The following is a 13,941-nucleotide window of genomic DNA, read 5'->3' on the forward strand; positions in this document are numbered from 1 at the left end:
AAGATCACTGTGGCTGAGCTCCAGAGATGCAGTCGGGAGATGGGAGAAAGTTGTAGAAAGTCAACCATCACTTCAGCCCTCCACCAGTCGGGGCTTTATGGCAGAGTGGCCCGACGGAAGCCTCTCCTCAGTGCAAGACATATGAAAGCCCGCATGGAGTTTGCAAAGATGGTGAGAAATAAGATTCTCTGGTCTGATGAGACCAAGATAGAACTTTTTGGCCTTAATTCTAAGCGGTATATGTGGAGAAAACCAGGCACTGCTCATCACCTGTCCAATACAGTCCCAACAGTGAAGCATGGTGGTGGCAGCATCATGCTGTGGGGGTGTTTTTCAGCTGCAGGGACAGGACGACTGGTTGCAAACGAGGAAAGATGAATGCGGCCAAGTACAGGGATATCCTGGACGAAAACCTTCTCCAGAGTGCTCAGGACCTCAGACTGGGCCGAAGGTTTACCTTCCAACAAGACAATGACCCTAAGCACACAGCTAAAATAACAAAGGAGTGGCTTCTCAACAACTCTGTGACTGTTCATGAATGGCCCAGCCAGAGCCCTGACTTAAACCCAATTGAGCATCTCTGGAGAGACCTAAAAATGGCTGTCCACCAACATTTACCATCCAACCTGACAGAACTGGCAGAGGATCTGCAAGGAGGAATGGCAGAGGATCCCCAAATCCAGGTGTGAAAAAGGTTCCAAGTTGTTGCTTCTTTCCCAAAAATACTCATGGCTGTATTAGATCAAAATGGTGCTTCTACTAAATACTGAGCAAAGGGTCTGAATACTTAGGACCATGTGATATTTCAGTTTTTCTTTTTGAATAAATCTGCAAAATGTGTTTTTTTGTCAATATGGGGTGCTGTGTGTACATTAATGAGGAAAAAAATGAACTTAATTGATTTTAGCAAATGGCTGCAATATAACAAAGAGTAACAAGTTACCTTGGCAGTAAAAAACTGACTAAACCTGCCATGAGGGTATTTCAGTGTTTGGGAGTGAAGGACATTTTTCTGACTTGAAAACTTGGACTTTAAACTCAAATGACAAAACCAACAATGGTTCACAGAGAAGATTGTTGTATTGCATTAAGTATTGTATACAAAGCCATACAATGAAAAACACATCAAAACACTCCAGGATAAATACAGTCTTTCACAATAAGATCAGATTTAATACTCAGGATATAAAGAATCAATAAATCAAAAAGCAGCAAAAACAAACATAAAAATGATCTCTTGGCACCTCTGGCTAACAAAGTTCCCTTTCTAAGAGTAAAAACAAAACAAAAAAGCAGGTTTATTACAGGCGAGCTGTTATATTACACAAACAGACACACAGGAAATGGTCCCTGTTGTTGAACTCTATGAAGTGTAGTGTTGTTAGAAGAGTTTTAAACTGGTAATGGTCATTTCCACAACTGCTGAAGTGAAGAGGTGCTGAAATGCATTACAGGTGTTCACTGCAGGAGCTCTTCCCAGGAAATGGGTTTGGAAAAGACTTCACGCTCCAGCCAGAGGTCATAGTTCATTTGGAAGTCTTCTGGAAGGTCGATCCGCTGTCCAAGCACACTTTGAAGGCAGTTGTCCACCGGGAGGAATTCTGGGTTGCTCTGGTTCTTGTCGTAGCGTCGGCTGTTGAACCGTTCGATGTTGGCACGTAGGGCGCATTCTTCTGCCTGGAAGTCCCAGGGGCGAGCATCCAGGTCTGCTGTCGGAGACACAGAGAGCACGTTTAATTCTGACACCTAGGTGTTACTAAAATTTCAGGTGTAATTAATGACACATCAAAATGTTTAGTGAAGATCCCAGTCCAGTTTCTTCATCTACTCACCGTTTCCATAGGCCCAGTCATCGTTGAGGCGATGACGCACCTTCTGGTATATCGCCGACATGGTTTTCATGTTGCTCTTCCTCCATTGCCGCCCCAGATACTTTGTCTGGACTTTGAGCAGCTTGAGCACATAGAGCTGCATCATGGCCTGCTTAACCTTCAGCGCCCTCTTCAGGATGGGAGCCGATTTGAAAACCACCAACATCTAGAAATAAACAACATTTGAGATGACCACAAATGGATGGCTCTCTCCAGGTACTTTAGATGTTCTTGATTCGCATGCTTGGTATGTGTAGCGTCTTACCATGGTCCTGGAGTGCTTCCATTTGGTGAGTTTATTGAGGATGCGCAACAGATTAATACAGGAGAACAAGTTCCTCCAGCAGAACTGATTATTATCACCAGCTTCCTGTAATCAAAACGCATCAAACAGTTCAAAAGACTAGCCCGTATGAGCTTCAGACACATTCCAGTGTGTATTTTTCTCACCAGACTCTCAGCGGTGAGCTCCGGAAGCTCGTGAACGACGCAGTGCGGGAAATCCAGAGCCGAGATACTACCAAAGAGATATGACAGATGTCACTTCCCATAACACATCACATGAAAAATTAACACTGGCTAAAGCAAGTGCAAAGAAGTAATGCAATCTTCATGCTCTGGGTTATTTTGACCCATTAACAGATATTTTGTGAGTCTGAAATGAATAAAGGATGACTTGAAGTTTCACCTGTTTTTAGCAGTGATGTAGGACATGATGTTCTGGTTGAAGAACTTCAGGATCAGCGGGATGCAGTTGGCAAACACCAGATGCTGCGCCATGTACTCAAACTGCAGGAGAAAACTTGCATCAACATACTCACAAAATAAAGGTTTTACTTACAGTTGTTTTACTATAATTATGAAGCCCATTTATAGTCAAAAATATCCTCATTATTACTATGGTGCAAGCTGTCAAAAAGGGGAGACAGACGTCACTATTATTATTGTACAAAATGTAATTTGAGGCATTTGTAAATAATGTTAAATGGTTTGTGTGAATTAGATGTAGGGTTATGGTTAAGGTAGAACAAACATGTAGAAAAGCTCCTCACAAACAGCTTCAGAAACGTGTTTGTGTACCTGATAGACGTGGTTGAGTTTGAAGTGTTTCAGTAGCAGCAGCAGTATGGCTGAAATGGCTTTGACGATGATTTCTTTATGGCGATTCACATCTACGCCCAACTTCATACTCTGAAGAACCGTAGTGCTAGAAAGATATACCAGACAGGCCATTGTCTATAGCTAATAACAGAGTTGTTTTAAGCACAGCTTTCACAAAAGTCACTTTCAAACCAAGCAACTTTATTTGCATGGATTCCCGTTGGAACAAAAATTCCCAACGGTAAATGTGATCACACCTTTAGTAAAGATACGTTTATGGAAAGTGGTAAAAATACAATTACACAGCTTAGTGACATTTTAGTTTTTGCACTCGTGTCAAACTCACAATCAAAATCAATATATTTAAAATTAAAATAGAGCATGTATTAAACTGTCTAAGTCACGTGAACCACTGAAATATCGAAACGTTTTGAAACACTTATGATGTAAAAAAGCCTTGTTTATGAAAATCACGTGATTTTGGCAGCTTGATACACGCTCCGAACCACTGATACAAAACAAAAGATTCGTAAAGCTTCAAAGCTTCATGAAGCAGTGTTTTGAAATCGCCCCTCACTAGATAACATTGAATAAAGTTATTTAGTTTTTTTTGACACACAAAAAGTATTCTCGTCACTTCATAACATTAAGGTTGAATCACTAGTCACATTAACTGTTTTAAAAATGTCTTTAGTAGCTTTCTGGGCATCTGAAAGAGTTAATTATATTCCTTGTATTGCAGGCCACACTGAGCCATCGGATTTTATCAAAAATACCTTAATTTGTGTTCTGAAGATGAACGAAGGTCTTACAGGTGTGGGACAACATAAGGGTGAGTAATTAATGACAGAATTCTCATTTTTCGGTGAACTAACCCTTTAAAGTCTATGAAAAGTGGTAAAAAAAAAATAAATACAATTCCACAGCTTAGTGACATTTTAGTCTCTACCCTCGCGTGAAACTCCCAATCAAAAACTATATAGTTATATATATATAGTTTTTATTATATATATAGTTTTTATTTTATATATATATATATATATATATATGAGATGCACTGATGTACCGGCCAAAAATCCGTACCGGTCGATAAAAGCAATTATTTAATATCGGCCAATTGTTTAAGAATGATTGATCAGGGCAGATTATAGACTGTCTATCAAAAGGGGGCAGAAAAAACATGTTTTTGAGACTGCAACTCATACGGTGTGTGAAGAAAATCTCTCGTGTTGAATGTAGGGCAATTTAACATTACAATAACGGATTAAGAGTTAAAAAAAAATTGTGACATAAATCTCTAATATTATAGTCATATTATAGTAACCTATAGTAGATTTTAATATAGTTAACTCTAATAAGAGGTTTCCCTATACAGTTTGCAGCATTATTTGGGAGAGTTGAAAAATGTATTATCAGTATCATCAACTAATAAAATGACAAAACAACAACAAAATTACTAAAATATTAAAATGTAAACTGAACATATAAAAATATAAAAAGATTTAATATATTAATAAAAGCTACAACAGTATGTCAATGATACTAAAATAGCCCTGATTTTAGGTAAACGCACATTTGACCAATCATAATCAATTATTCCAGAGCGAATGCCATGAATATTTATTACCCAGGAGATATTTTTACAGCATCGGATGACATGAGCTCACTGTTGCCATGGCAACCAAGTTGAGCCGCGCTGAGGGGAGTTTGTGTTTGGATATTACTCACCGATTCAGCTTCAAACACACACACACACAGACTCAGACTCAAGTTGATAATAGAATCACTTTGATTCCGTGAGTCAGTTGTATGTCTCATTCAGACCACTAGCTTACAATCTCCACTGAAGAATCATTCAGTTTCATTCACACCAAGCACAACCACATCTTCAACTGTTCAGTTTAACAGTGTCTTACGGCATTTCCTCAGGCAGCACGTCTGCCAGGATGTTGATGGAGTCGGTCTTGGCTTTGGATGTGGGAGCAGCAGCCAACAGGATCTTGAGCAGTGCGATCTGAACACACACACACACAAACAAGGTCTGTCAGAATGAATTCGGTTCAAATGCAGCGCGTCTGGTGTGTGATCTGACAGTCTCTCACCATATACTGTGGTAAACTGGGTAAAATACCCTGGTACAAGAGCTCTGTGGCACACAACTCCAGCTCTTCCTCACCCTGAACACACAAACACACACAGAGGGTATATTCAACTCATCATCAGATGGCTTTTTACAGCTCTAACAGTGTATGGACACTCACGCCGGACAGAGGGGTCTTCTGATACTCCTCTTCTTTAGCGATCTGGACCTCAGCGATGGACACATACTTGTGCTGAAACAAACACAAACTAAATGTTACAGTGTACACAAATGCATCTCATTAGAACAATGAGACGAGAGCAAGCGTTACAGTGATTTTACTATAGTTAGAATGTGTAAAATCAATAAACAACAGCTTGTTTAAATGGTTTACTGGTTTTACAAAATGGTAACAACAGTAATGATGAAATAAAGTAATTATATGATGAAATATGGTACATATACATTAATAGTTACATTACATTAATACATTAATAAGTTACATTAATAATATTTATTATTAATCACAATAAACAATTCTTACACCAAGTAATATTATTTGTTAAATTTTTTATTAGTTAAAATTGTAAGACCAATACAAATATTCACTTTATTTTATTTTTACAAAATACAAATGGTTACGAATATTGTATTAATTAAATTGAATTAATAATTTTGTTTACAATACTGATAACAACAATACTACAACTTATAAAAATATTCACAATAAACAGTTCTTCCACCAAGGAATATTATTCATTAGTCTTACAATTTTAACTAATAATGGACATTTGATTTATGAACAAAATAATGTTTTTTGGATTTTTAACAAGAATAACTTTCGGTAAAAACAAAACAAAAAAAAACATAGTTTTAAATACATTATTCTTAATTTAATTTTAACAAATCTTTTATGGAGGACTAAAAATGCCTCTTAAGAATAAAATGAAAGAATCAAATGATCAATTTGTTCATTAAAAAGTAAAATGAAAAAGTAAATTTTGAATAAAACACAAATGACAAATAAGACATTAAAAAAAAAGAAAAGTACAATAATAACAGACAAAATTTAAACTGGTCAGACTGATAATTGGGCTTGCCTAATTCAATCAGAATTAAAATAAAACTATTCATTTCATAATCAAACTTTGACAACAAAGTAAGTAATAGTGTGTGAAGAAAGGGTGGGGCTATGTTAATAAGTCATAGGTGATGTGGTGGTAGGGGCGTGGCTAAGTACCTGTTTGAGAGTTTTGATGCTTTCGTGTATGGGTCTGGGCAAACCGACCACTGTATCCGTGTCACTGCAACACAAACACAAACACAAACATGCATCACTGAGGCTCACAGGAAATGAGCAACTGAGTAGCATAAAACAGACTCACTTTCCCAGCGTGTAACCGATGAATTTACTCCTGCTGGACTCCAGGAAGTTCTCAATATCCTTTTCCCTGTTAAAATGATCACAGATACCAACTTATATTTGAGAAAATCATCAAAAAACCATATCAAACAGATGAAGTCCAGTTTCTACCTGACTTTCGGAGCCCACGGCAGACCCTTGGGAAAACAGACCCTCTCAGAGGGGGGGTGCGGGATGGGTGGCGGCATGACCTCATCGCGCTCCAGCGGGAAAGGCTCCGCCTCTAGAGAATTGTCATTGTCGTCGTTTTCCTCTTCGTCCTCACGGGTGTCATCGGCTTTATATGGGTCCTTCTCGTTAAACGCGTCCAGATTGTCCTGCTTTATAAGAGCCTGAAGAAACAGGGTTTTTTTTATCATTTTATTTTCCACTCTACAGGTTTCTTTCAAATATCTATGCGTCAGTGACCTTGTGTTCTCTCCGGGCACGTCTCTGTTGTTGCTCAATCAGGTCAGAGGCGGACGCAGGCGGGGACGCAGCTCTCATGCTCCGCACCACACGGATACTGTCCTCCGGCAGCGGCGGGAGACCCAATGCCACCCGTTTACTGACCTTACAGCACTGCAGCTGCTCAAACCCTCCCAGAGTGAACTGGGATACGACAGAAAACACACAGACCAGAAACCATAAACAATAGGGCTGTTTAATTCAGAAACTCCAATTCCTGGTTCTGGAATCAGTTCCAAAAAATAGATTTCTCACTGTTGTTTTCCAATCATTTAAAGATGTTTTTTTTAAATGTTCACCTCATCTCACTGAGACAACATAAGAAGGCTTACCTAATATTCATTGAGCATTATCAGCATCTATCATCTCTTAATGTCAATGGCCGTAATCGTTTTTTCAGATTAAAAAACAAAAACAAACCAACCATCCAAAAGTAGTGGTTCACGGAAATGCATCAGACTTTGCATCACTATTAGTGAGTGACTGAGAGGCGAATTAATTAGCTTTATTGAACTGAAAAAGGCTGTTAAAGAGGAACAGATTCCCTTTGATAGAATCGATTCCATCCTTCATGTCTCGGAATTCTTTTTGGAATCGATTCCCAGCTTTAATGAACACAATAATCTGTCTAAATCCAAAAATTCAAGTTAAGAGCTCTGTCAATCTAACCAGGATGGTCTTCCAGAGCAGCAGCAGGACTTTCTTCATGGGGAAATGGGGCGCGTGGCCACTGCAGAACTTGGTCACCATCCCGAACAGCATGACGGAGACGGGCTCATGGTTATAAAGAGGAGAACCTGCCAGGAAGCATTACAGGGAGATTAACCACATTTCTAATTTTCCACACTCAACACGTATCTTCAAATAAACCATAATTTTTCAGATAATCTTACTCTCTAACTGAAACACACACTGACCTAGTTCAGATTTGAAGGTTTCTCTAATGGTTCTCCACTCTGGACTGTCTGTGGCTTCTTCACGCTGGATGGTCTCCACCATCAGGTACATGATGTTCAGCAACACCCTGAAAACACAAGAATGCACAGGGTTATGGAGGACTAGGAGTGTGTCTTTAAGGGTTAGTTCACCCAAAATGAAATTTATCCCATGATTTACTCACCTTCAAGCCATCCTAGGTGTATATGACTATCTTCTTTCAGACAAACACAATCAGAGATATATTTAAAAATATCCTTAGTCCTCCAAGGTTTATAATGGTTGTGAATGGGAGCCCACATTTTGAAGCAAAAAAAAAGAAAAAGAAAAAAATGCATACATCCATAATCAAAGTAATCCATACAGCTCCAGGGCCTTTTGAAGCGAGTTTTTGTAAGTTAAATATCCATATTTAAAACTTTATAAATTCAAATAACTAGCTTTCAAATGAGTAACCCCTGACGTGATGTAAAATGCAGGATGTAAGAGTACTGTAAGCTTAGACACCTCTTGCGGTTCAAATTAATCGGGCTGTGCAGCAAACTCAAACTCCTTTTATATCAAAATTTCTTGTTTTACACTTCTAATTCATGACCGGAGTTTTGCTTTGCTCTATCCTCTGCGCTTCAGCTTTCGTCATTGCAATCAAGGATATTTTTAAATATATCTCTGATTGTATTTGTCTGAAAAAAGATAGTCATATACACCTAGAATGGCTTGAGGGTAAGTAAATCATGGGATAATAATTTACATTTTTGGGTCTACTAACCCTTTAAAAGGTGCATTATGTAATATTAACAGCTAGAGGTTGAAATAGGTACTGCAGTCCAAATTCAAAATATTTGAGAGAATATTGTTTCCCCCGCCTCCTCAGGCTTGAACCTAACGTGGGTTGCCAGATTGAGGACATGCAACAGGAACGAGCGCAATTGACAATGGAAAGTAATGAGCCTTGCGCTGTAAGTTGATCAGTTAATATATATGTTTACAGAGGTTTTTTAGGGAAGGTAGAAAACTACCATCTCTGTCCCAGTTTGTTGGCTGGCTTCCAAGGCTGTGTTTTCTGCTAAGTGGCAACCCGGTATGTTGAAATACTATTGTGTAAATTTCGGTGGGATCACACGGACCAAAACAAAAACAGACATTCCAACACATAACACACATTTTTACAGTGCCCCTAAGTGACCCATAATGGTGGGAAAAAATAAGATGTGAGGAAAAACAATAAATCAATGCTTTTACGTTCTGTCGCAAATGTCACACGGAAAGTGCATGGACGGCCGGAGTCTACTAAATGCATGTAACGTGTGGCGTTGTACCTGAGATCAGTGCTGTCAGCCAGTGAGATGGCGGGTTTCCTGACCGCACTGCTGCACGCAGCACTGTTACTGAGAGACATTTAACAGAGTTATTTAAGTTTTTACATGTGTAATATGATTGTTTGTATGTGCAGTTCATCTCACTCTATCTCCATGTTGAGCAGCTCCACTAGCGCAGTGAACGCTCCCACATCCAGCAGCAGGAAGACGTTATACCTCATCCAGTGCTGCACCTCCATTTCTGAAGAACACTCACCAAATGTACCTTAAAAAACAAAAAACACGCAGTCAATCCAAGTCAGAGCTTATTAACACTCAATCAAATAAATGCATATATAATGGATAGTTTACCTTGAGCCATATACAAGATGGCTCTGGCAACTTTTAATCGGCGTTCTCGGCCGATCACGTCCAGTCCGTCCAGCAGACGCATGGCGTGAGCTCTGTGCTGAACCGAATCCAGTTCGGTCCATTTCTGATCGGGCACTGCAAAAGCACATGAACATGCTGTTTTGTGACATACTGATCAGGCAAAAATTCACATCTTAGATGCACAAAAACACCATTTCAATAATAAAAGTGAGCTTGTATGACTATGAAACAATCGAGTGAAAAATCACTAGATCAGTACTCACTATGAGTGTGGAAATCTTCTTCGAAACACTTTCTGTTGAGTAGAAACTCTGGTCCCTCTGTGTAACTGTACAACTCTACAAACAGCAAGGTAATCAATGCGTTAATTTTAGTCTGCAGTTGGTTAATGAAGGCTGATATTAGTACAGAAGAAATGAACAAACCAACTGAATCGCTCTCACCTGACAGTTCAATTGTCCATTTATCGGAATCTGAATATTCAAACTCCAAATCGGGAGCATCTGATAATCCCTGAGACACAAACACTCGGTGTCAGTGTAACTGTCCCAACATGAGCTGACATTCAGTCATTGATAACGGCACAACATTTAAAGACAGACAGAATAGACTGCAATTATATTACACGGTTCAAGTGACCCAATTTCCTCTCATGTGGCACAGATCGGATATGACCCATAAACGAGCAAGCAGGAAAAAAGCACATTGATTCAGATATTCTCAGATTGGTTTCAGGCAAATAAATCTGATATAAATCAGATACATGCATTTACATCTGCCATGTAAGTGGACACTGGACAGATCTGATATTCCTGTCAATGCAAGTTGTACGTCATTGAAAACGTGACAGTGGCTAATGACACTTGGGTAAAATTGGTTTTATATTCGCACATTCGGACTTCTGATAAATTCAGACTTTCCAATAAATGTGCAATAAATTAATGTTTGCGAATTTTAAGCAGCGACATGATATTGACAACCAACGATTGTCAACTAACATTTTTCACAGTCGATCAAAAAAGGCAAGTATTGTTTTAATGGCATATTTACTTGTGAATGTCCACTGAATGTCCAATGTAGTGTGATTAACTGTAATCACATGACTCTTTTCAGTGCCGCAATAAAGAAAACAAGGGCTCAAACCACTTAAGAGACCAATGTTTTGCTGACCTTTAAAGATGGTGCGGAAATTGCACAGTTTTTACTCCCTTTTCGGGAGTGAAGCTTTTCCAGATCAGTATGTCTACCTTGGGTTGTTTAGATATCGGATGCAGATCTCGGATTCATTTAAAAGTACACTTAGAAAAAGTGTACTTTTAAATAAATCTTTAAATTTCACATTATTACAAAGTACATTTTAAATGATTGCTTTAATAATCTTTTGTTGTGCTTTAAAGTAAACTTATTTGATATTGCCTTCAAAGTCATTATATTTTAAATGCACTACAATGCAACTTCCTCATTAGAAATGTATAATTTCTAATATATTTAAATAAATGACATACAAGTTTCAATAGAAATGACATTTAAGTATATTTTAGTGTACCATAAATGCTTGCCAGTGCATTCAGCAGTACACTTTAACCATATTTCAAAGAAAAAAGAATTATGAAATTAAATATAAAGAAGTCTTCTGCTGAAAAACACAATACATTTTAATCTATAATTGCAAATAACATGCAAAGTGTCCGAAAACATTACATTTATTCCGGACTCAGGTCTATATTCATTTAAAGTATATTATTTCCGTTACAAGTGCTCTTTTTAAAAGTCTTTTTCACAAGAGCAGATGTTCATCAGACATCGATCATAACCGATCAGGATCAACACGAAGAGAGATGAACTTCATAATGAATCATTATTAATGGACGATGTTAATTACATTAATCAATCAATCTCTTTAATGTGTTGTTTGTTCATTAACGAATAATAAGAGCGGTTTCATCATGAATATTCAAAAATAATTGCATAATTAATGAGTTAATAACTAAACGTAGTTTATGAATAATCAAATTCTAATATTTGATTAATAATGCTCTTTTCATCATTATGAACTGTTGTTTATTCAATCAGCGTTGTTTAATCACTTTATACATTTTATCCTCTGAATTACTGATGATTATTGCTAGCATTGCTGTCAAAACAAACATTAAACTGCGATCAAACGGATTTAAACAGCCTCGTTTGACTCTTACCTCAGAGTCTTTCCTCTGATTTCTGGTGAACTCGCCTCGCATTTTATTCGGCAACATTTGATTTTGTTTCTGTTTGTTGTTAGCACTTAAACCGACACCGTCCATCTTCACCGCACTTCCTGCTGCCGCTCACCTCTCGCGCTACTTGCACACATCTCGCGATGTTACAGCCTGTGGCGTTAGCTGCCACTGTGGTGATGTAATGTTTCAGACAGACTGAGATTTTAGTAATTACCGTCATTTATTATAATTATAGTTAGTTAAACAAGTTTTATTCACGCAGATACTTTTCATAATATTTCGGGTTGCAGGACATTCCTTCAATGTAAAACATTTGATGTGCGAATTTAAATAAATTTCGTTTATTTTAGTTTGTCACATACAGCTGAGATGAATAGGCTACTGACAGGACAACTGACACACGGTAAATAATACGCAATGGATATAACACTAAACTCAGAAATTAAGTATGAATATAGTGTACATTGCAAATTGTGGCAGGAAGGCTATAATTATGAAGAGCTTGTATGATGATAAATTAATATTTTACCCGTCAAGAGTTAATTTTTATGTTCAACCATACACTCTAAAAATGCTGGGTTGTTTTAACCCAGCGGTTGGGTTAAATGTTTGCCCAACCTGCTGGGTAGTTTTATTTAAACCAACTATTATTTAAAAATTGCTATATGGCTAGCTTAAAATGGGAAATTAGTTGGGAAATAGTTGGGAATAGTTGGGAAATTAAAAATAGTTGGGAAATTAAAAACCAGATGCAATTAGAGACAACAATAATAGACAAAAGGTGAATGTTTATTAATAAGCTTTAATATTTTATTAATATAAATTTAATAGTTTAATAGTTTATTAATATAAATGTATTAATAAGCAATTTAATTAATGTTTATTGTTTAATAATTATTCATTGAACATTAATAAATGTTCATTTCCAACATACTTTGGGTTAATTTTAATTAAGCAATACAGTAATTTTTAAACAATAGTTGAGTTAAATAAAACTACCCAGCAGGTTGGGCAAACATTTAACCCTACCGCTGGGTTAAAACAACCCAATTGCTGGGTTTGTCCATTTTCAACCCAACTTGGGTTGTTTTTAACCCAGCATTTTTTAGAGTGTAGACTGTAAAAAAGTTACAGTTACATTACCTATATAGGCCTACATTTATATGCTTCAAATTTAAGCATAAATCAAATTTAAGCATAATATAATAATTTAAATAATTAAATAAGTGATTTTTAGACTTTTACTTAGACCTAATACTTTTTTTAAGCATTTGTATGTGTTAATTTAAGGGTTAGGCTACTTAATTCAATTTCATGTTTAACAGTTAGGCTACATTTATATTTTTATATGAATTACTTATATATATATATATATATATATATATATATATATATATATATATATATATATATATATATATATGCATTTTCTTGTACAAGTTTAAGTGTATAGGGCCTATATCATAGAGGTGGATATAATTCATATTATTTCACTGATATAAATAACATTCGTAAGTGAAAAGTTTCACGTCATCCAATAACATTTAATGATTCTATTTGTGGATTTTGCGGCTGTACATTAAAGCTCAAAGTTCATAAAGCAGATGCGAATCCATTTTTGGTATGTGTCTGTAAAATACTCCACTGACACCAGAGCTCTTCCCCACAGCTGTGCGGCACTTCATAAAAATCCTCGACAGGACATTTGGCACCTAAATTCTGCTATAAATTACACACACATGATGAAGCCTTTCTTTAACTTTAAAACACTATATTATATATATATATATATATATATATATATATATATATATATATATATATATATATATATATATATATATATATATATTCACTATAAGATATGTTGTTTAACTTGAATCTGTGAGCACTGTGGGATGATGAATTGTCTACTGACTTGATGGCAGATCCACATTTGAGATTTTATCACCATAAGAGTATGTGACCGTTCAGGAATCTGAAACCATAGACATCTAAAAGGATGGATAATATTTTTATAGCCTGAAAAAAAAAAAAAAAAACTCTATTAATATGTATTCATTTTTTTTTTTATTAATGAATCATGATAATCATTTCAATCATTTTAATTTCACAGTACATAGCATGAATGGTGTGCAAATGCATATCAGTTGTTTGTAATGCTTGTTATTTCTGT

The 13,941-nt window shown here is 36.6% G+C and overlaps 1 protein-coding gene across 3 annotated transcripts; it reads right to left on the reverse strand.

The window, feature by feature from the left end:
- Positions 1-1,063: 1,063 nt before the first annotated feature.
- Positions 1,064-11,884, reverse strand: strip1 (striatin interacting protein 1). 3 transcript variants are annotated; one of them, XM_067398818.1, is made up of 21 exons: positions 11,745-11,884; positions 9,993-10,062; positions 9,813-9,887; positions 9,529-9,663; positions 9,322-9,442; positions 9,178-9,240; positions 7,840-7,946; positions 7,592-7,719; positions 6,884-7,066; positions 6,587-6,807; positions 6,438-6,503; positions 6,293-6,356; positions 5,234-5,305; positions 5,075-5,149; positions 4,889-4,986; positions 2,952-3,078; positions 2,560-2,660; positions 2,322-2,388; positions 2,137-2,241; positions 1,833-2,037; positions 1,064-1,709 (listed from the first exon to the last, which is right to left on the reverse strand). In XM_067398818.1, exons 1-21 carry the CDS (start codon positions 11,847-11,849, stop codon positions 1,459-1,461), a joined length of 2,439 nt encoding a protein of 812 aa, XP_067254919.1. In that variant the 5' UTR covers positions 11,850-11,884; the 3' UTR covers positions 1,064-1,458. The 3 variants fall into 3 exon arrangements, with proteins under 3 accessions (XP_067254919.1, XP_067254918.1, XP_067254917.1); XM_067398817.1 differs by having other exon boundaries at positions 1,064-1,706; positions 9,178-9,246; XM_067398816.1 differs by having other exon boundaries at positions 9,178-9,246.
- Positions 11,885-13,941: the final 2,057 nt, after the last annotated feature.

Source organism: Chanodichthys erythropterus, chromosome 10, assembly GCF_024489055.1.
Source record: "Chanodichthys erythropterus isolate Z2021 chromosome 10, ASM2448905v1, whole genome shotgun sequence".
Classification (NCBI taxonomy): Eukaryota; Metazoa; Chordata; class Actinopteri; order Cypriniformes; family Xenocyprididae; genus Chanodichthys; species Chanodichthys erythropterus.

Bases quoted from the DNA above. Each gene is read 5' to 3' on its own strand.
- strip1 (XM_067398816.1), bottom strand. From the start codon at position 11,849: ATGGACGGTGTCGGTTTAAGTGCTAACAACAAACAGAAACAAAATCAA. The intron at 9,443-9,528 runs GTAAACTATCCA...TTGTTTTTTAAG, and splicing joins CATCTTGTATATGGCTCAAG to GTACATTTGGTGAGTGTTCT. The intron at 5,306-6,292 runs GTACTTAGCCAC...TGTTTGTTTCAG, and splicing joins GCATCAAAACTCTCAAACAG to CACAAGTATGTGTCCATCGC.